The sequence below is a fragment of the Sciurus vulgaris genome (genome assembly GCF_902686455.1).
Source record: "Sciurus vulgaris genome assembly, chromosome: 2".
Taxonomy (NCBI): domain Eukaryota; kingdom Metazoa; phylum Chordata; class Mammalia; order Rodentia; family Sciuridae; genus Sciurus; species Sciurus vulgaris.
In genome coordinates this window covers 91,929,152-91,953,166 of record NC_136462.1, presented here as the reverse complement: position 1 = coordinate 91,953,166, position 24,015 = coordinate 91,929,152, and the positions used below count along the sequence as shown (strand labels likewise).

Genomic DNA, 24,015 nt, shown 5'->3' with positions numbered 1-24,015 from the left:
ACTCTTTTTGATCCTTTCTCCACAAAGATTACCACTTTAAGTGACAACATTCAAAATCAAGTGAATCTCTCTAGCAGCAGTAATAGAAAATTTCTGGTTTTCATGGTCTTCCCTTCCCTGACTAAACTTCCCCATTGACAGAGCTGATGGTATTGGTGAGGATGGGAGCAGCTCAAAGTAAGAACATCATACATTTGTACTATTTTTACCTAAAATTCAGTAGTTTCTTGAATAAATGCTTCTCAATTTGTTATATGTGTTCAGTCTATTTTCAGAATACAGCTTTAAAGTTGCTTTTGGGGGACTGGATTTGTCAAGTTCCTCACCCCATTATAATGGAAGTGAATTTTTTACTTCTCCATTTTAATGCTCATTTTCATTTCAACCTTGATTTTCATTAAAATAAACATGTACTGGTTAAATGACATGAAAAGTGTTCCAAAATATTAAAAGCAAAATATAAGTAGAAAATATTGGGATGTCTTTAAGGTATAGCTCAATAGATTATGTATAGGTCCTTTATATTATTAGGTCATATCAGAGAACTATAAGTAGATGGGTAGAAGAAAAAGAAAATAAATAAGAAAACCATCAAAAGGAACAAGAAAAAGAAAGCTCACCAAATTTGAGGAGTAACCAACCTGAGTGTAGTGGATGGTGAAGATGGCATGGGATCTGCTGCTGGCCTCGTGAACATGGGTGGCTGCTGTGATTCTGTGTTCATAAGAGAAGACAGTATAAAATTTTTTTATGCATGGCGTACTCTAAATGATTCATGGGGAACAAAAGAAATGTTAGTACTGAAGGTCACAGGTGAGAAACATAAAACTTCATATGAAGTCTAGAACAGTTAGGAAAGAGGTCCAAAGAAGGCAGAAGCAGTTCTAGGTATTGACATGTGAGAGTAAATGGGAGAAAGGTTACATATTAACCCACATTAAAACATTTTTTTAAGTGATGAAAGCAAAAGTCAGAGTGAAAAGGGGAATATTAGAGTGAGATCAATCAGGAAAAGTATCCCTAAGACAAATCCATTTTTTAATTTAATTTTATTTTAGCTTCTTCAAATTGAATCCAAGGGCACTTAACCACTGAGCAACATGCCCAGCCCTTTTTCGTATTTTATTTAGAAACAGGGTCTCGCTCTTGCTAAGTTGCTGAGGCTGGCTTTGAACTTGCGATCCTTCTGCCTCAGCCTCCCAAATCGCTGTGATTATAGGTGTGCACCACCACACCCAGCTAGACAAACCCGTTTAAATAAAACAAATACAGGTAGACAGTTTGCTAGAGAAAAAAATCTCAATGACAGAGAAGGTAAGTTGTGAAGCAGAATGTTAATCTTACAGTATGAGAAAGGCTTTTGAAATCAGATCTTGAATTACATCAATGTTATGCCTAAACCAGAAGGAATTCATACTCCCTTAGAAATCCATTTAGAGTTAACCTTTACAGTCAGGAGTCCTCCCTTTATCTAAGTCCATTGCACTTCTGTTCAGGACTCTCTCAGACTATTTCATTGACTTCTTTTATCATGGGAGCTAAAGAATCGAAGACAAGGTCAAAATCTTGAGACTGATCTCATAATTCAAGGTTAAAGAATAAAAATGTGAAGCCTGACACTTAAGGATCAAGTTCAGCATATCCTAAAGACCAGATGCAAAATCCTCTTGGAGAGTGTTATGAAACCCCAAGAACAGAATATTAAAATTTCCCTTTATTTTCAGTTAAAATAAGGGACCTGCTATTAATAGGTTAAACAGAAGACTTTAAATACTTTTTCTTCTTTCAGGGAAAATAAAACTGCACCCAGGCATTTATCAATAATTCTGAGTATTTCATAGTAACTAAAAACATAGAATGTTATCACAATTTACAACTCCTTTTAGAAGAGTCTTTAGACTTATTTGTAGGAGATTCAAAATAGTCTTTGGGGGTTAACCTTGTAAGTAGGCAAAACTAGAACACAAATGATTTTCTGAAAAGTTTTATGCTATATTCATCTTTGTCAAGTCTGAGGAAAGGACAATTCAGGCAAGAATCTCTTCTTTGATCATAGTAGGAAAAGTTGTATATTTTAAAATGAAAGTATACCAGTAATATCTGGGTTTACTGCCTAATATTATTATATCCAGAACAAATTTCCTTTTGTTTGTAGTGAGAAAAGCACTAAATGTTAGTCATTGCCCCTTACCCTGGGTACACTACTATTCTGAGAAGGGCCTCCTGGTAGAGTAGGGAGCTGCAGACAGAGACAGTTGTAAGTGTTGTCATGCACTCCAAAGGGGAACAAAACACAGGGCAGGAGAATGAGGTGGGAAAAAATTATGGGAACAAACAAACCTGTTACCTGTTTGCTATTCCCTCCTCCAAGAGTTGAATTACTTGCTTATAGTTGGTAACTACATGTTGAGACAGACCTGCCATATTTATGAGGGAAATAAAAGAAATAAAAATAAAATTTTTGATAGAGTTTAACCTTTTCATGTAGGTCTTTATCACTCATTTTTCACATCATTTAATAAAAAAGGATGAGGAAATAGCTAACTCCATTCAGATAACAAATCAACAAATACTTATAGGAAACCTACTGTTAGGTACAGGGTGATGGGCTCTGCACAGGTTTCTTCCCTCAGACATTATGATCTAGAATTCATGTAATACCTATGCTAATGATTTCTTATAATTTTGTTATTCAGGTTACACAAAATGTTCTCATTTGACCCACAGGATTCCTGAGATGGGCCAGTGCTATTCTTCCCACAAGGTGGCATACTTGGTTCGGCATATAAAATATATGCTGTGCACAATTCTATCGCTCCCGCCTCAGCAGTTTACAATCATGAGAAGTTTTATTGTCTACACAAGATAGTACAGACAAGTGCCACAGAAATAAAAGAAACACCAAGGAAATCAAAGCAGTATTCACGGAAAGTTCCATGGTAGAAAGACTTAAAGTGAGCCACTACAGAATGGGTAGGTTTTCAACAGGTGAAAAGGAACCTAAGTATGTAAAAAAAAAATATATGGCTGGTATTGATCAAGTCACAAAGGGCCTTTATAACCATTCTAGAGAATCTGTATATAGTATTATAGTTTCAGAGAAAAGTAACTTTGTAAGCCTACTGCTAAATACAATTGTATCAAAAATTAACAGTTATTTTAAGAGTTATTGGATTTACTATATTAAGGAATTCTCATTATTTAGATGTGATAATAGTTTTGTGGTTATATTTTTTAATGGTCCTTATCTTTAGTGTTACATACTAAAATGTTTATAGTTAGGCTGATGTGACATCTGGAATTTGCCTAAAAATAATGAAGGATGATGGAAGTGAATGCCAATGTAGATAAGTCAGGAGTGGACAAGAATTAATGGTTATAACTGAATAACAAGCACATGTGGGTCATTATTCAAGTGTGTCTAACACTGCATATATTCAAAATTTTTCATGATAGAATTTAAACTTAAATTTAACTGAGTAGGAAGACATTCTACTTTTGATAATAGCAAATTAGATAATATAGAGCACTAAAGACTACTAGAAAAAGCTGCATAAAAAACAGACATCTGCTTAAAGGCACAGAGAGATAACCAGATAGTGAAAATTTTTCAGGCTGTATACTAGGGAAGATGGAGAACTAGAGAGATAAATTCAACATTTGGGGATGCTTATCATACCCCTAAGGACATTTTCCAAATCTTGAGGGGAAGTGACTGAGAGTATTTTGACAAACTGTCAGGAATTGGGAGACAGGATTAGAGTTCAGAGCCCATTCAAAGTGGATCCTCCACTTCTTTGAAAGAAAAAGCCAAAGGACCATAATACAAGAATAGGTTGAATCAGAAGTAAATAATCCTTTTAAAGGACTGCTTCTAAGCTTTGAACATTTTCAGACCTTAAACTAAAATGAGGTGATTCTCAACCACTAGTGTGCACAGAAACCTAGTGCAAATAAATATGTTTTCTGTAGAGGAAGACATCATTGTTCTACACCTCTAAATTATTCTATTAACAATTTTGCAAATACTGTCTAGCAAAGAAATTATAGCAAACCAAACATATAAGTAGATCTGGCAACATAAATGCTATTAACAAAAATAATAGTTAATTGGGCGTGGAGGCACACTCCTGTAATTCTAGTTACAGGAAGCTGAAGGAGGAGGATCTCAAGTTCAAGATCAGCCTAGGAAATTTAACAAGACCTATCTCAAGAAGACAAAGAGCTGAGGATATAGCTTAGTGGTAAAGCACTTGCCTAGCATGTGTGAGGCATTGGTCATCTCTAGTACTAGGGTGAAAAAAAAGGTAATAGAAAGAAACCTAAGAAAGACTCGAATATTGGAGTTAGCAGACAAACTTTAAAGTAACTCTGTTTATTGTATTCAAAGACCAAAAAGACAGGATAGAAATATTTTCAGAGAAAACTGGAACTATAATGAAAGATTCACATGGAGGTTCAAGGAATGAAAAATACTATAAGTGAAAAATAACTTGATATTTAAGTTTAGTAGCAAGTTAGAGCTGGAGAATTAGCGCGAACAGGAAGATAGGTCATAAATATCCAAAATTCAGCAGAAAAAAAACAAAAAAAAATAGAGATTAAGAGTCAGAGAATATAGAAAATAGATATAATATGCCTATAATTGGAGTCCCAGAAGGAAAGAACACAATAGGATAAAAGTAGTATCAGAAGCCAGGTACAGTGGTGCATGCCTGTAATTCCAGCAGCTCGGGAGGCTAGGCAGGAGGATTATGAGTTCAAAGCCAGCCTCGGCAACGTAGGACCAAAGCAACTCAGGGAGACCCTGTCTCTAATAAAATATAAAAAGGGGCTGAGGATGTGGCTCAGTGGTTAAGTGCCCCTGGGTTCAATTCCCAGTACCAAAAAAAAAAAAAAAAAAAATCAGAAAAAATAGTGGCAAAGAACTTTGCAAAACTGATTAAAATACACTTATTTTAAATCAGATATATACGTATACTTTTATGTAAATATAAAAAAATTCAAAAAACCCAGTATGATTTTTCAAAGATTTTAAATATACCCTGGAACTTTATGACAAACTGCTAAACATCAGAGACAAAAAGAAAAATCTTAAAATAATTATATTGAGAGATGAATTTTTTTAAAAATTACTTTTATATATTTTTAGTTGTTGATGGACCCTATTCACTGGGTGCTGAAAATTGAACTCAGTGCTTCACACAAGCTAGACAAGCACTCTACCACTGGTCCACAACCCCAGCCAGAGATGAATTCTTAATAGGGACAATGAAAGGTAAAAGATAATGGAATTTTTTTTTTGGCAGGGAGACACTGGGGATTGAACCTAGGGGTAATTTACCACTGAACCACATCCACAGCCCTTTTTATTTTGAGACAGGGTCCTGCTTAGGGCCTCACTAAGTTGCTGAGGTTGGCTTCAAACTTGCAATTCTTCTGCCTCAGCCTCTCCAGTTGCTGGGATTACAAGCATGTACCACAGCACCCAGCTAATTTTTAATTTCTAAAAGAAAATAACCATCAACTTAAAATTCTATACTGAGCAAACTTTCCTCCAAGAATATACAAGGAATAAAGACATTTTCAAGGTGGGCACAGTGGTATATGCCTAAAGTCCCAGCTGTGTGGGAGAATGAGGCAAGAGAATTGTTTGAGTCCATGAGTTCAAGATCAGCCTGGGCAACACAGCAAGAACCCATAATAAAAGGGGAAAAAAATATATTTTCAATCAACTAAAAGCAATGTCAACAGCAGACCCTCCTACAGAAAACCTTGGCCTTCCTTGTCCTAAATTTTGCATCCATAGATTCGACCAACAGTAGACTGAAAATTTGAAGAAAAAAAAGTTAAAAATAATACATTTGAAAATAATTAAAAAAGGAAACAACATAAGATGACAACTATTTACATAGCATTCACATGGAATTAGATATTACAGGTTATCTAGATATGATTTAAAGTATATGGGAGGGTGCAGGGTACAATGACACATGCCTAATCCCAGTTACTTGAAAGGTTAAGGCAGGAGGCTTGCAAGTTCAAGGTCAGTCTTGGCAATTTAGTAAGACCCTGTCTCAAAATAAAATTTAAAAGGGCTGGGGACATAGCTCAATGGTAGAACTCTTGCTTAACATGTGCAAGGAGGTCTCTTTAGGTTGCTTAGGGCCTCATTATGTTGCTGAGGCTGACATCAGATTTGTAATTCTTCTGCCTCAGCCTCCTGAGCTGTTGGGATTACAGGCATGTATCATCATGCCAGGCTCAGAAAGTATTTTTTGAATAAGATCTTATGGAGCATATTCTCTGATCTCAATACTATTAAACTGAACAACCAAGACAAAAATACAACTAGAAAACTTCCAAATTCTTGAAAATTAAGAAACATTTCTAAATAACACATGGGCCAAAAAAGATATAATGGAAATTATATACTTTTAAAACTGAAAAATGATGAAACTACTAGGCATTAAAACAAGTGCAATAAGCTAATACATGCTTACATGAGACAATGTACAGATGACCTATGTTAGAAATGAAAAAAGAAAAACCTACATTTAATAAAATTACAAGAAGAGATTATACTTCATTAATTTAAAAAAAATTTTTTTTAGTTGTAGATGAACAATACCTTTATTTTGGTTTCTGGTGGTGCTGAGAATCGAACCCAGTGCCTAACTTGTGCAAGGTGAGCACTCTACCACTAAGCTCCACCTCAGCCCTCTTTATGTAATTTAAAAAAAATTTATAGCTATAAATAAACTTATCAGAAAAGTGGAAAGGATTAAAAAAAATCCACAAGCTAAACATTTATTTTACAAAACTTAAAATTCCAGTGAATTTAGTCAGGCATGATGTTGCATGCCTGTAATTTCAGCTACTTGGGAGGATGGTAAGCTTGAGGACAGCCAAGGGCAATTTAGCAAGACCCTGTCTCAATAAAATTTAAAAATTTATTTTCTTTCCTTCTTTTCTTTCTTTCTTTTTTCTTTTTCTTTTTTTTTTTTTTCTTGTTGCAGTTCTGGGGATTGAACCCAGGGCCTCGTGCTTGCAAGACAAGCACTCTACATCCCCAGCCCCAAAAATTTTTTTCAAAAGTGACTTGGGCTTTCTCCCTGCTTTCAGGCTGCCATGAGTCAAGGAGCTTTCCTCTGCCATATCTTCCCACCATAATGTTCTACTTTATCTCAGTCTCAGAGCAAAGGAGTAGGCTGACCATGGACTGAACTGATTCCACCAATTTCCACGGTACATGCATCTGTGAGGGAAGCAGGCTGTATAATTTGTTTGGAAAGTCACTTAAGAGATTTCAAGATGGTGGACTAGAGGATGACTGCATCTCCTGTTGCTCCAGAACTCAGGATTCAAGAAGGGGAGGTATAAAAAGACTTGAACCAACTCAGAGACGCTGGGTGAGTCGCTTCCACTGGGTGAAGCTTGGCCCGGGCGGCAGGCAGAGAGAGTGGGCAGCTTCTCGGACCCAGGGCAGGGCGGCAAGAGGCTTCCCCGAGCAGCCCGGCTCCATCCAGCAGCAGGCCCTGTCCACAGCCAGCTTCTCGGAGCAGACCCGCCCAGTGAGAGGCTTTCTGAGCACACCCAGCCCCCAGTCCCACACCCAGCGGTGGGTCCCGGTTCACAGCCAGCTTCTTCGAGCAGATCCGCCCGGGGAGAGGCTTTCTGTGCACACCAGCCCCCAGTGACGGGCCCCAGTCCGCAGGCAGCTTCTCCGAACAGGACAAGGCAGCTACAGGATTTCCTGAGCAGCCCGGCTCCATCCAGTGGCAGGACCCATCCACAGTCAGCTTCTCGAAGGAGACCCAATCAGTGAGAGGCTTTCCCAGTACACCCAGTTCCCAACCCTACACCCGGCATCGGGCCAGGGGCAGCTTTCTTCAGAAGCACTGCATTATCAGGTTCCTCCAAGACTTCAGGCTACTGAAGGCTAGGAGGTGATATACTGAAATCTACAGGGATACTATAAGCCAATGGAGGAAATCTGCAATATCTCAAAGTTCCACTGATATCTGACCAATATGAGAAAACAAGGGAAGAAATGTCCCAAACAAATCTACATGCTATATCAATAAAACCCAATGACAGCATTGCAGAAGAAATGACAGGGAGTTCAGAATGTACATAATTAAAATGATCAGGGAAGCAAACGATGAGATGAATGAGCAAATGCAGGCACTGAAGGAAAAGATGAAAGAGCAAATGCAGGCATTAAATGATCGCACCAATCAACAGCTAAAAGCAAATATGGGAAGCAAAAGATCATTTCAATAAAGAGTTAGAGATACTGGAAAAAAAAAAAACACACAGAAATCCTTGAAATGAAGGAAACAATAAACCAAATTAAAAACTCCATAGAAAGCATAACCAATAGGATAGAACACCTGGAAGACAGAACCTCAGACATTGAAGACAAAATATTTAATCTTGGAAACAAAGTTGACCAAACAGAGAAGATGGTAAGAAATCATGAAAAGAATCTATAAGAATTATGAGATATCATGAAAAGGCCAAATTTAAGAATTACTGGGATTGAGGAAGGCTTAGAGGAACAAACCAAAGGAATGAACAATCTATTCAATGAAATAATATCAAAAAATTTCCCAAATCTGAAGAATGAAATGGAAAATCAAGTTCAAGAGGCTTATAGGACTCCAAATACACAAAATTACAACAGACCCACACCAAGGCACATTATAATGAAAATACCTAACATACAAAATAAAGACAGAATTTTAAAAGCTGCGAGAGAAAAGAACCAAATTACACTCAGGGGGAAACCAATACGGATATCAGCAGATTTTTCAATCCAGACTCTAAAAGCTAGACGGGCCTGGAACAACATTTTTCAAGCCCTGAAAGAAAATGGATGCCAACCAAGAATCTTATACCCAGCAAAACATTACCTTCAGATTTAACGATGAAATAAAATCCTTCCATGATAAACAAAAGCTAAAAGAATTTACAAAAAGAAAGCCAGCATTACAGAACATTCTCAGCAAAATATTCCATGAGGAAGAGATGAAAAACAATGATGCATATCAGCAAAGGGAGGAAATAGCCTAAAGGAATAGCCAAATAAAGGAGAAAAACATGTCCAAAAACAAAAATGAGCCAAATGACTGGGAATACAAATCATATCTCAATAATAACCTTGAATATTAATGGCCTGAATTCATCAATCAAAAGACATAGACTGGCAGATTGGATTAAAAGGAAAGATCCAACAATATGCTGCCTGCAAGAGACTCATCTCATAGAAAGAGATACCCACAGACTAAAGGTGAAAGGATGGGAAAAAACATACCATGTACATGGACACAGCAAAACAGCTGGAGTATCCATCCTCGTTTCAGATAATGTGGACTTTAAGCCTAATCTCCAGAATCTATAAAGAACTCAAAAAACTCTACACCAAGAATACAAATAATCCAATCAACAAATGGGCTAAGGAAATGAACAGACACTTCACAGAAGATCTACAAACAATCAACAGATATATGGGAAAAAACATACCATGCACACGGACACAGCAAAAAAGCTGGAGTATCCATCCTCATATCAGATAATGTGGACTTCAAGCCAAAACTAGTCAGAAGGGATAAAGAAGGACATTATATACTGCTTACAGGAAGCATAAATCAGCAAGACATAACAATCATAAATATCTATGCCCCGAACATTGGCTCATCCATGTAGTCAAACAAATCCTTCTCAATTCCAGAAATCAAATGGACCACAATACAATAATATTAGGCGATTTTAACACACCTCTCTCACCGTTGGATAGATCGTCCAAACAAAAATTGAATAAAGAAACCATAGATCTCAATAACACAATCAACAATTTAGACTTAACCGACTTGTATAGAATATACCATCCAACAAAGAGCGAATACACTTTCTTCTCAGCAGCACATGGATCCTTCTCTAAAATAGACCATGTCTTATGCCACAAAGCTACTATTAGCAAATACAAGAAGATAGAGATACTACCTTGTACTCTATCAGATCATAATGAATTGAAATTAGAAATAAATGACAGAATAAAAAACAGAAACTTCTCCAATACCTGGAGATTAACTAATACACTATTATGTGATGAATGGGTAACAGAGGACATCAGGAGGGAAATAAAAAAATTCTTAGAAGTAAACGAGAACAAAGACACATCATATCAAAATCTCTGGGACACTATGAAAGCAGTACTTAGAGGAAGATTTATCTCATGGGGCGCATTCAATAAAAGAAGAAAAACATCAACAAATAAACGACTTAACCCTACAGCTCAAAGTCCTAGAAAAAGAAGAGCAGACCAACACCAAAAGTAGTAGAAGACAGGAAATAGTTAAAATCAGAGCCGAAATCAATGAAATTGAAACAAAAGAAACAATCGGAAAAATTAACAAAATAAATAGTTGGTTCTTTGAAAAAATAAACAAAATTGATAAACCCTTAGCCACACTAACAAAGAGAAAGAGGGAGAAAACTCAAATTACTGAAATTCGGAATGAACAAGGAAATATCACAACAGACACGAGTCTGAGCATACTACAACCACATCAATGCTTATAGCAGCTCAGTTCACAATAGCTAAACTATGGAACCAACCTTTATCCAATGAATGGATAAAGAAAATGTGATTCATACAAAATAGGGTGTTACTTAGCCTTAAAGTAGAATGAAATTATGGATTTGCTGGTAAATGGATGGAGTTGGAGAATATCATGCTAAGCAAAATAAGCCAATCCCCAAAAACCAAAGGCCAAATGTTTTCTCTACTGTGCAGATGCTAATTCACAATAGGGGGCAGGGTTAGGGAAGAATAGAGTTACTTTAGACTAGGTAGAGGAGAGTGAAGGAAGGGGAGGGGTAAGGGGGCAGGAAGGATGGTAGAAGGAATCTGACATTATTACCCTACGTGCATATATGATTACACAACTGTTGTGATTCTACATCATGTACAACCAGAAGAATGAGAAAGTATATTCCATATATATATACGATGTGTCAAAGTGCATTCTACTGTCATGTATAACTAATTAAAACAAAATTTTAAAATAATGTATTCCTATCATAGGTATTCAATAAATATTACCTGAACATTTTTTAAATTAAAAAATGTTAATTTTCCTGATTCCATTGGTTCTCTTTTAATTATGTAGGAGATTATTGTTTATAGGGAAAATGCCCTAAAATATTCAGGAGAAATAGAGCATCAGGTTGGAAATTTATTGACAAATGTCTCAGGATAAAAGTTCTTTTTGTACTTGCAACTCTCTTGTAAGTTTGAATTGTTTCAAATTTTTTAAAAAATTAAAACTCTTCAAAACTAAAAAGAGAATTTTCTTAATCTGCTATGGCAGTGCTACTCAAAGATGGTCCACAGACTAGGGCTAGTCCTCAAGTTTTTAGTGGTATGCAATGAGATAAGTACAGAAATGGAGAGTGTAAGAAACTTATATAACAAAAAAAGAAAAATTTTTAAAAATAATTTCATATCTGTTGAATCTAATAAAGATAAGTCAGAGCTTATAACCAAGATATCTTTTTAATTTTTCTAGTAATTCACCCTTAGTTTATAAAGTACTGATATAACAAGAGCTGGATTTTTTTTTTAAAGTGATCTATTCTGTGGCGGGGGCAGGCAGTGCCACTCAGTGGTAGAGCACTTGCCTCTGATGCACAAGGCTCTGGGTTTGATTTCCAGCACTGCAAAAGAAAAAAAAAAATTAAAATAAAAAAGTAACAAAAAACTGGTCCTTCACCACTTTTTTAAAAAAAACTTTTTTTAGTTGTAGATGGACACAATACCTTTATTTATTTATTTTTATGTGGTGCTAAGGTTTGACCCAGTGCCTCATGTGCTAGGCGAGTGCTCTACCACTGAGCTACACAGCCCCAGCCCCCAAACTAGCATTATAACTTTTATTTAATAGTGAACTAGTTCTAGTCAGTGCAGAAAAGAAAAAAGGGGGGGGGGGGGGAGAAGAATTACAGGGGACTTTGTGTTTCTTTTTTCTGATTGAATACATAGAAAATACAAAATCATATTTTTCAGAGCCCCAATGACCCATCACCAACATTCCTTGCTTTGTACCCATTCCTTTATAATAAAAGAAAGGTTAAAGCAAAAAAATATGATATTGTCTTGGTCTCGCTAAATTATCACTTTAGATGCTATACCCACTAGCCTTTAAGTGATCTTTGGACAGGGCTCTATACATTTCAGACTTTGATTTAATTTCTTATCTAATTATTTTTTAAATTTTGAGACAGGGTCTCACTACGTTGCCCAGGCTGGTCTTCAACTTTTGATCTTTCTGTTAGGTCGGAATTTAGGCAACTGTAGGGGGCAGAGGAGAGCAACTGAAACAAAGGTCAGCCCGCCAAAAACTGACCGATCAAGTGGGCTAGAAAATTCCACTGACCCTTAACATCTACCTGTCACTCAGCAGGACCCCTTCCCATTGCAGCCTATAAAAACCCTGGGCAGCCAGGGCCATGCAAGATTTTCTCCGGGTCCCTACTTGAGCTGAACCCCGGGGGTCGGGGAATTTCGCCAGATAGCCAAATTCCAATAAAGCTTGCTTCAGTCACTTTCTGTCCGATTTTATTTGGCTGCTAACTGTGCCCCAGAGCTTACACTTTCTTCCTCGGTCTCCTAAGTAACTAAGATTAAAGGTGTGTACCACCATGCCCAGCCTAATAAATTTTATTGAAAAGTGACAGGCTACTCCTTTTCTTTTCTTGAATTTGGGCAACTATCATGTTCCATCTCACAATTCTGTAGTGGAACAACAATTTAAGGACCTTATATTCTCTCACTTCCCATAGCACTCTGAATAATGTAGGCATCTAGTAGGTACTCAGTGAATTCCCAAAGAAGTGGTCTCAAACTACCACTTTCTACTTTGGAGTCATATTCACAGAATGTGTGAATTTGAGAGACAGATAATATATGAAGAAAGAAGACCTTTAAAAATACAAAGTTGGATAAAATGTCATCAGAGGTTAGTAATTGAAATGACACCATTCATTGTGACTACTAATGGCTTCAGCTTCCAAGGCTGGCTCTGCTATATTATTTATTTATTTATTTATTTATTTATTTATTTATTTATTTATTTATTTATTTATTTATTTATTTATTTATTTTTGCAGAGCTGGGGACTGAACCCAGGGCCTTGTGCTTGATAGGCAAGCACTCTACGAACTGAGCTATATCCCCAGCCCTCTGGCTCTGCTATTTTTGAGCCAATGACTCCTTCACTAAGTAGCAGAAATAGCCTATAATCACAGCAACTCAAGAACCTTACACAGGAGGATCACAAGTTCAAGGCCAGCCTCAACAAATTCAGTGAGGTCCTAAGCAACTCTGTGAGACCCTTTCTCAAAATAAAAAATAAAAAGGGCTGGTTATGTAGTTCAGTGGGAAAGCACCCCTGGGTTCAAGCTCCAGGAAAACCACCCCCCCAAAATAGCAGAAATGTTCACCTATGTTTTTTTTTTAAATATTATTTTACTTGTCAATGGACCTTTATTTTACTTATTTATATGCAGTGCTGAAAACTGAACCCAGTTTATCACACATGCTAAGCAAGCACTCTACCACTGAGTCACAACCCCAGTCCATGTTCACATATTTGTAATGGTTTCAGAAAGTCCTAAGTGACTTTAAGAGACCTATAACTTAAAGGACTTAAAACTCTTTGCTGCTGGAGAACTTAATTTCTACCAAAACTCCTTCCCTCTCCCAAGGGTTCACTTTATAAAATGTTCTCAAAAGAGCCCTGTGCTCTGCATCAGGAGCCCTGAGATTTTAGTCCAGATCCTGTCATTGTTGGGTATGTGACTCAAGCTCTGACTTTATATGAGTTCATATGTTTTCTAGGTTTCAGGAACTATGCCAATCAAAGAATCTATGATCCTAGGTCTCCTGCCAGGTTCCCAATATACAGTTCCATTCCTATATTCCAGTCCTAAGTAAGGTTCCTAGTTCCAACATTGCCCCAACTTGCAGTGTAACTTTGGGAATGTCTCGTAACTTTTTACATAGTTTGTCTTTTGTACAAGGACATTTGTACTGTATCTGAGGTCTCCTCTGCTTGCTCACTCCCACTAGAAAATAAAAGGATATTTTGAGACGAGACATTATGACATTCTGTATCAACTTGTGATTTGCCTTGAAAAGTATTGCTTTACATAGAAAGTTATATGAAACTTTACACAGAAGTTCACAAAGTAGCTCTTAGCAAAGTAAATGTTTTTGTTATTTCCAGGCTGCCATTTATGATGAAACATTCAGGAAAAGACAAACACAGAATCAGTGACTGTCACACTGGCTTGGTCATTTATTGGCCATGCCTGACCAGAAGAGACAGCTATTGATCTTTCATGTCCCTTATCAGGATTTAAATTAGCATACTACTATGAGACTAGAAATTTAACATTTATATGTTACTTCTTATAAGCATCCTAAAGTATAAAAATTTCTTCCACTAAAGAACCTAAATTTTCCTACTTATCAGCAGGACCTAACCTAAGGAAATAAGACATATGGTACTAAACTTCAGTGCTGTCTCATGTCCAACATCTACTCATCTTTCCCATCCTCCCAGGGATCATCACCAATGGAAGAGAAAGTACTCTGGAAAGGAGACCCAGGAACTAGTAAAGGCCCTATCAGATCTGGCACCTGCAGACCTAACCTATTTCAGAGTCCTTTCCCCTCATTCACCATGCTTTAGCCACTCTGGCCTCCTTGAAAACACCAAGTGGCCTCACAGAACTATAGATTACACTGCTGTCCCTACCTGAAACACATCTCTCCTTGTGTCATGGTTCTCAATGGGACTGGCTCCTATGCTCCCTTCAGGTCTCAGTTTTAGTGCTATCTCCTCAGAGAAGCTTTGCAGACCACTCATACAGGTAGGTCACCTATACCTCCCAAGGTTCTTTTCCATCACTCATCTACTTATATTTTTATTAACCTTTATCACAACTTGCAATTAAGTGTTTGTTTTCTGACTCTCTTCCACTAAACTTTAAGCTTATCTGTGAGGGCAGGACCATGTCTTTTCTGTTTATCATTATATATCCAGTGCCTACTAGATATAGCAACTGGCATATAGTAAATTTTTATTACAAATAGGTTGAATGAAATAGTGAACATTTGGAGAGCTTCCTAGACTTCAGTGTGATTTCTGATTTCCAGGACCACAATAGCTCACCTTGCACATAGGGCCCCATTTCTGGATGCTCCCTGACCCGCAGGGTATAGGACTTCTTCTGATTAGATTGCCTTAACAGATCCCGCACCCGTTCATTATAGATTTCCAGAAAACTAAAGACAAGGAGAGAAAGGCAACATAATTAGATTTTGAAAAAAGAAGGAAAAAATACTAAGCCAAAAATCAGAATGTTTTAGGTTCCTTTTCCAGCTATGCCTCTGACAATCTAAGCCTTTGATCAAGCCAGGGCTCCTCCTCGTGTGTCTTTCCACATGCTTACGATAGAGTTTTGAGCGATGGCTTTCATCACTTCACAGTTTTAGGTTTAGAATTATCAGTGCTTATTTGAGCTTAGCCCTTGAGGCACTATTTCAGCATGATTTCTAGAGTACGTGGCCACTAGACTGTGCCCTGATCAGGTCTCAATGGCACACAATCTATAGAGTATGTTTCTTGAGTGATTTTGAAATGTGACCCTTCTATTGTTCTATGAAGGCATCCCAGGGGCCACTGTTGATCAGTGAGGGAAACTAATTAGGAAGGAAGGGTTCCAGTTCTTATCTCTGCTTTAAGTAGGGCAATTCCCATCTGTTTTATACACTGGGATTACATATAAGTTATGCTCTATCTACTGGCATTTTATTCTGTTTTTCTTTTTAAAGCAGTTAAAATCCTTGATTAAAACCAGTAAAGAGCTGGTTATAGTGGCACATGCCTGTAATCACAGTGACTTAGGAGGCTGAGGCAGGAGGATCAAAAATTTCAGGCCAGTCTGGGCAACTTAGTGACATCCTGTCTCAAAAAATAAATAAATAAATAAATAAATAAATAAATAAATAAAAAGGGCTGGAGATATAGCTCAGTGGCAAAGAGCTACTCGGTTCAATCCCCAGCACCAAAGGCAAATAAAAAAAGGAAAGAAAAGAAAAACAGTTAAGATTTTATGAAACAAGAAAGTATCCTTCTCACAGAAAGATCTTTCTCATCAGATCATAGATGATTGCCTGTGGAGTCAGAAAGAGAGGCTTCAGTTCAAAGCTGAACTATATTCATCCTTGTCCCATAAATTTTTTCTCCTTAACATTCTCTTATCTAAACATAGGAATTCCAGTTATCTCTTGACACAGCTGTTCCCAGATGTTATGGACAATGAACAGTAAAATGTGGGTGTGTCTCTGGGTATGTGTACATTCATATGTAAATATACACTTAAGAGGTTTGTAAATTTTTATTTTGTACACTTATAATTTTTAAAAATAACATTCATGCTGGGTGCGGTGGTGCATGCCTGTAATCCCAGCAGCTAAGAAGGCTGAGGCAGGAGGATGGCAAGTTCAAAGCCAGCCTCAGCAACAGTGAGATGCTGAGCAACTCAGTGAGACCCTGTGTCTAATAAAATATAAAAAAAGGGCTGGGAATGTTGCTCAGTGGTTAAACACCCTTGTGTTCAATCCCCAGTACCAAAAAATAAAAATAACACTCATGATCACTTAATTATTAAGAAAGAATATTTGTTCCTTCAGGGGTGATGAAAATGTTCTAGAACTAGTGGGTGATGCTTGTATAATCTCAGAAATATTGTAAAAATCACTAAACTATATACTTCAAAATTTTATGGTACAGGCAGTTTATGGTAGGTGAATTGCATCTTAATTTTTTTAAAAAAGAACACTGAACATAGAATAAGGGAATAAAGGAAGGAAGCAAACTAGGTTTAAATGAAACTTAAACAGAAATTGGTAACCTTACATCAACATATCACTACAAATTGGTTAAAATTTTATCTTAGAAAAGAAGGTCTCAGTCTGAGAACTAGAGTTTGAGAATCACGTCCCTGCAAAACCATCCAGTAGAAGATTGGAAAAAGAAATCTCAAAATCTAGTATTAAACCTTAGAACCCTAGCCAGGGTAAGCTAAGCCACAGAAGGAGATGCCTGCTTATTAAGTTCAAGGGTAGGGAATTAAGTTTTCTATAACTTAAGAACCTAATTGTTTCTCATCTCCCTTCTACAGGATGGGTCTTCTTTGGCTTCGCTCCATCCTATGGTGACTCTGGAAGCAAAGAGAGGACAGCTGAACATGCCAAAATTTGAAATGACAGAACATTTTAGGTCCTTGGCGACTGACAAATTCTTACCTTACTTTTATCCTACAGGAAGAAGGCAATGAGGCACAGTCTTTCTTGGTGAAGAGACCCTGCACAAACCACAGGGTTGGGATTTCATTGAAAGGATTAGACAAAGGAGACCTACTTTGAGAGAATCCAGTTAAAAGAGTCAGTACCTCACATATCCGTGGTGTCAGCCCAACAGAGGCCTGAAGAACAGAAGAAAGGGAAGAATTATTGTTTATTCCAGGCAATGCTCTCTACCACCCAATACCCCAGAATACAACTCAGCATGGAAGATGGGCACATGGAATCTTTGTGTTAGCCTCTTTACTTTAGGCAGTTTCACTAGAAGAATATAGAAAACTTATGCATCCCTGTCATCAAGAGACCCTAAAGGGAGGAATGCACTGAGTGAGTCAGACCCCACCATAAGAAAGAAGAAAAGAAGAACTGGCAAACTTAGATATGTGCTTTCATGCAATAAAGACTACGTCCTTCTTGCATATACCCACTTTACTAATGTGGTCCCTCCTAGACCCCTACCTCCTAGATTCCTATACAGGATATCCCTATATGGGAATACTAGAAAACCTCGGTGTCCAAAACATACATCTATATCTAGAAAAAAGCAGCATCTTTTTTCATCTTATATTCAGGTTAAGGGCTTCATATCCTTTGGTTTAGTGGACAATTTCTTCTTTTAATTTCAAATACATGAAAACACACTAAACACAGATGAAAATTCATCCATTTTTAAGGGATGAATCAGGCCTAAGGCAGCAGGATAATCTTTCAGGAGAATAGTATCTCAGAGAATGTCCCTGTATAATATTATCTGTCGTGCTTTACACAAGTTCATCTCCCTGGGATTCTTCTAAAGCACAGGTATTCTTAGCGAATGCTGCCCTCCTAAATAAAGCAAAGTACTCATTAAAACCTAAATATTTTTAAAGCCCCTAGTCCAGAAGCTAGTTTTCCTGCTTCCTTCTAATACACAGATCTAACACCAGTAGCCTTTTAGTGGTGACAACAAGGGTGATAAAAAGTTTCAAGCAATGAATTTGGAAATAATATAACAAATTCAGTAGGACTGACAAGGACACCTTTGTCAAAGGGAGTTGTAAAATCCTAAGATTCTTCAGGGTTGAATAAACAGGCTAATCAAAGTTTATCTTTCAATTAAAGTGATAAAAAAAATCCATTTTAAAGGGATGAGGCTGTAGCTCAGTGGCAGAACACTTGCCTAGCATGTGTGAGTCACTGGGTTTGAGACTATACCACATAAAAATAAAGGCATTTTGTCCATATTACAACTATAAAAAATTTTTTAAAATACATTTTTAGTATAGAAAAGGGTTCATCAAATTTTCTTAAAGATGACTAGCAAAGGAAATCACATTCTATTTCACATTTGCAAGGACGACACAAGATATAGGTTTGCCGTGACTTTAGAAACATCATTGCAATACTAATACTCACTGGGGTCCCCAGCATGGTATATGTCTTCCCAGAGCCTGTCTGCCCATAGGCAAAAAGGCATATGTTGTAGCCTCTGGCAGCTCCAGAGAGTACTTCAGTTCCCAAGTCCTGAAACACCTATGGCAACAAAAGCAGAGCATGTCATTGGTCCTACCCATAGCAGATTTAAAATTATTTTTTAATCTAAAAATTTACAAAATATTTCAAACACACCTGAATATAAATTTCCACCATTTCACAAGAATCAATTCAACTTTAGAATAAAGATGGCTAAGGAAAATTCAGTCATTCAAATATTTTTATTTTTATATTTTTATACTGGGGATTTAATCCAGGGGCGCTGTACCACTGATCTATCCTCAGCCCTTTTTTATTTTTACTTTTTAATTTTCTTTTAGTTGTAGATGAACACAATACCTTTATTTTATTTATGAGGTGCTGAGGATCAAACCCAGGATCTCACATGTGCTAAGCAAGTGCTCTACCATCGAGCTACAACCCTAGGCCCCATTTTTTATTTTTAATTTTAAGACAGGGTCTTGCTAAGTTGCTTAGGACCTTGCTAAGTTGCTCAGGCTGCCAATGAACTTGCAATTCTCCTCTTTCAGTCTCCCAAGTCACTGGGATTACAGGTTGTGTGCCATCACACCTGGCCATGATCCCTAGTCTTAAGGAAAAGAGTCTAGAAAAAGGTAAAAGACATGCTGGCAAAAGAATTATTTTGCCCTCTCATGACAAGAAAATGTTTGCTATGCTTAAGTGGATAAATCTACAGTGAAACATTACCCAGCAACATGTAAATTCAAGGTCTAAAGACACCACTCTAAGTCTCAGTTAAACTCAGAAATTAGGGTTTTCCCCATGAGTTCACTGCATGTTTTCTCCTCGATTACCCCGGATAGCTGGATGGTTCTGTTGGTCATTTAGCTCTATGATAGTCAGTTCTTGTTACTCAGTGAACTTTGTGTACTGACTGAAGGTCCTACTGGATTCAAATAGGAGCCCTGGTCTCAGGAAAAAACAGCCAGGCTTATGAGGAAGGCAGAGTTTCCCAGTTTAACCTTTCTACGGCAGTATGCACATGGATGTCTACCAGCACCTGGTAGAGCTGACCTTGATCTTTGTATAGTTGTTGCTCAGCATTGAAATACTCTTCCAATCTGGGGGGAATTCTCTGAATATGTCAGTCTTAGTGGCAAGCGGGGCCCAATCCTCTACTACAAAAGCTAAGCAAGCCAGATAACGCTCTTCACTTTCTGGCAGCTAGAGCACTGGCACATGAAATGAGGCTCACCAACTATGTAGATGTTCCCACATGAGTTTTGAAAGAAAGATGCAAAAACAAAGCAGTAATTGATAAATCTCCAAGAGTTCAACAGTAGTGCATGAAGCTGAACATACAGCGGCAGAAGTGCCTAGTGTGGTGTTCAGTCAGACTATTTTGTGCTATGGTTTTGCCTGGATTCCCTGCTACCTGGGGTCCCAGGTTTTCCTGACCATTTTTCCAATTTTCCTTTCAATTCTGTGAATTATCTGATACATCTCCAAATTGTAGTATGATTCTTTCACTTCAAAGCTGTGTGTTCTTTGGCAAGTTACTTAAATACTGTACACCTCAGTTCCTCTAGCTCTAAAATAGATATTTTGTACCTATATAACAAAAATCGTGACGATTAAGTGAGATCATACATGAAAGCAGGGACAACAGGCACAAACACAGGAGTTAACTAAGTCAAGATAACGCTACTGGTTCTGTGTTTTAGCAGCTGCAGTTATGGTTCTTGGCCAGTGAACTATTTGTTTTGTTTGTTTTTTTAATGCTTCCAATATTCTGGCATAAGGCCAAAAGAATCCAGGGTGCAGTGAAAGACTTGGACCTTGTATAATTCCCACTCCCTCCCCCCATATTGCTAGCAGTCCTCTCTACTCACTAACTCTATGTTAGCAAAGCTGAACATTTAGTAAGGTCATTTGCCTCCTGAAATCTGGCTGGGTGAAATTTCCACAGTTTGAAGAAGGAGGGGTATGTTTCTTTGCAACAGACCATGTAAATTGGTTGCTGTCCATTTATTTGGTTGGAAAATTTCTCATAAAACTCCCCCTTTAATTCTAGTGCCCCAGCAGGAGGTGGGAACAGAGGAGCAGACAGAGCAAGGCCACATCTAGATCTCAGTGTTATTTCTTCCCATAGCTCATGCACAGCTGAGCACAAAGTAAGGATTATGAAAAAATAAATAATGTTACTTTGTCCATGTCATTATTCAAATTCAAATAATTGCCTGCAAGTTTCATGTAAATATCTTTGAAGAGACAATTTTACCTCAGTGTAAAAGATGTTAACAGTCAAAATCACTAGGTTGCAAACCTGAGATTCATAGAAACTATCAAGATATACCAACTATTCTTTAAGAACTGTGGGGAAGAGCTGATTAAACATTCCTAGAAAAACCACAGCCTGAGATAGAGTATCTCGGGGCCAGATAGCACCATGTTCCACTCTCCCCATGATAATAAAGTGAAACAGAAGGAAATAACTCACTGTGAACACCAAGAACAATTTGAAAGCTAAAAGAAGCCACTGAACAGGAATCTGAAGATGCAGGGTCACAGTTCAGGAGAAATGGGCAGTCTATTTTTTCCTGGGGTATGAGTAGGAGGAAGCATTAGACAGAATGAATGTAATAAAGCACTTTCAATTTTTTAAAGTACTAGCTAAATAGGTGACAGTCCAGTAGATGCTGCCGTATGAGGACTCCTAGAACTTAAAGCCCAAACCAAAAGCCTAGCAATACCCAATATCCTAAATTCGACTGAATCTAGGAATGGGGATTTTTTTAAAGAAGTTTTCAAAAGAACAAGACAAGCCACACACTGGGAGAAAATATTTGCAAAAGACATATATGATAAAGGACTAGGTACCCAAAATACACAAAAGAAACAACCTAATAAAAAATGGGCAAAATATTTCAAAAGATATCTTACCAAAGAAGACACATACATAGCAAATATATGAAAAGGTGTGAACCCACAGGTAAATTATGGACTTTGGACGATAATGATGTGCTAATGTATGTTCACAGTTGGTAATAAATGTATACTGTGGCAGCAGGATGCTGTCAGTGGAGGCAGTTCTACACAAGGGGGTAGAGGGTATATGAGAACTCTATGTACTTTCTGCTTAATTTTGCTATGAACTGAAAACTGCTTTAAAAATAGTCCATTAAAAAATAGGTTCAACAAGATAAATCTTAAGGAATGGAACGCCCTGCTTATTGGAGAGATATTAGCAACATAATCAGGCAAACCCTTCTTAAATCCAATGAGAATGAACCTCACCTCTGGAGATTCCATGACTATTTAAGGTTTATATTTTCCTAAAGGAATTTTTCACTGATAGGTTTGTTTGGGGTAGGTTTATAGTTCTTTCCATTTATGTATTGTTTTCTATCCCAAGTAGACTCATAAAAAAAATAACAATACAAAATCACACAGTTCCAACTTAAGGTGACAAAATGTTCAAAATAATTAAATATTGAACAGTGATACACACCTGTAATCTCAGCTACTTGAGAAGCTGAGGCAGGAGGATCACAACTTCAAGGCCAGCCTTAGCAACTCAGCAAGACCCTGTCTAAAAATTAAAAATTAAAAGAGCAGGGTACACAGCTTAGTAGCAGAATTCCCCTGGGTTCAATCCTCAGTACTGAAACAAACAAACAAAAAAAAATTTAAGGAACCCTGAGTGGCACATACCTACACTTCTCATCACTGGAGATGATGAGGTAAAGTTGATACTATCTGTGTATCTACTGACCCATCTCCTCTTGTGATAGTACAGAAAAGGAGACTTCAGCACCACTTATTTGAAGTCAGAGTTATCTGCATAAGATAAAAATAAATTTAAAAGGCCATTTTGAGACAACAGCCAGGCCCTGTAGGACCCCTGGCCGGACTGACTGAGTCCCGTCTCCAGGATCCCTCAGCCCGACCGATCACTCCCTGCCTCTGGGGCCCTCACATCAACTGACTGCTCTCTGCCACCAGGACCCCCAGACCAACTGACTGCGCCCTATCACCGGGAACCTAGACCAACTGATTGCACCCGGCCTCCAGGATCCCACAACCACACCAAACACACCCGACCTCCAGGACCCCTGTAGGACCAACTGCATCCTGTCTCCAGGACCTCCAGGAGACCACATCCACCCCTGAGCTGCAGCTCCCCATTTGCCAACACATTTCGAAGCCAGAGCAGCCATCTTGGATAATCCTGGAAGCCGCAGCTCCGATCTTCGGGTGGGGCAAATCCCATCCTGAGACGCCTGCTGGAGGCTTGAAGCTCATTGTCAGGTACCTCTCATACATAAGGCTACTGAACACTGGGAGGTTTCATTAGTATATGACTATTATACAGTAGATTTTCTTTTCTCTCATTTAAAAAAAAAATTAAGTTTTTATTTCTTTACATTTGTTGCTTTCTTTTCCTTCTGTTTACCTGTTCCCTCAGAGTCGCTTTCTCCCTTATTTACATGATGTTATTGTCCCCATAGGGGCTATTTGGTCTAGGATTGCATAGTGTCTGATTTGGGCACTGCTAATATTGATCTCCCCTTAAAGAAAGGGTTTTGCAAACCTATAGGGCCCCTATAAGCCTAAAAGGGAGAAATCTGCAATACCCCAGATCTGCTGCGCTAGAGGGGAAGATACATGAACAACATGAAAAAACAAGGGAAGAAAATGATCCAAACAAATCTAGATTCTATAGTAATAGAATCTAATGACAGTATGTTAGAAGAAATGTCAGAAAAGGACTTCAGATTATACATGATTAAGATGATTCACAAAGCAAAGGATGAGATAAGACAGCAAATGCAGGCAATGAATGATAATACCAATAAGCTGAAAGAGCACCTGCAGGAAGCAAAACATCATTTCAACAAAGAGAGATTCTCAAAAAAAAAAACAAACGGAAATCCTTGAAATGAAGGAGACAATAAACCAAATAAAAAATTCAATGGAAAGCATCACCAAAAGACTAGACCACTTGGAAGACAGAACCTCAGACAATGAAGACAAAATATTTAATCTTGAAAATAAAGTCGCCCAAACAGAGAAGATGGTAAGAAATCATGAACAGAATCTCCAAGAACTATGGGACATCATGAAAAGACCAAATTTAA

General features: G+C 37.7%; 1 protein-coding gene across 4 annotated transcripts in view; it reads right to left on the bottom strand.

Annotated features, from left to right (window-relative positions):
• STARD9 (StAR related lipid transfer domain containing 9) overlaps positions 1-24,015 on the bottom strand; it is a 139,214-nt gene that overhangs the window by 59,143 nt on the left and 56,056 nt on the right. For 2 of the 4 annotated variants that reach the window (XM_079127719.1, XM_079127722.1), the window contains exons 4-9: positions 18,836-18,952; positions 17,530-17,562; positions 17,384-17,442; positions 15,246-15,358; positions 2,348-2,417; positions 642-714 (exon numbers count right to left, since the gene is read on the bottom strand). In XM_079127719.1, the coding sequence (XP_078983845.1) occupies positions 642-714; positions 2,348-2,417; positions 15,246-15,358; positions 17,384-17,442; positions 17,530-17,562; positions 18,836-18,952 (465 nt within the window). Of the gene's footprint in view, positions 1-641; positions 715-2,347; positions 2,418-15,245; positions 15,359-17,383; positions 17,563-18,835; positions 18,953-22,588; positions 22,715-24,015 lie in introns of all 4 variants that reach the window. The other 2 variants (XM_079127720.1, XM_079127718.1) reach the window with 2 other exon arrangements.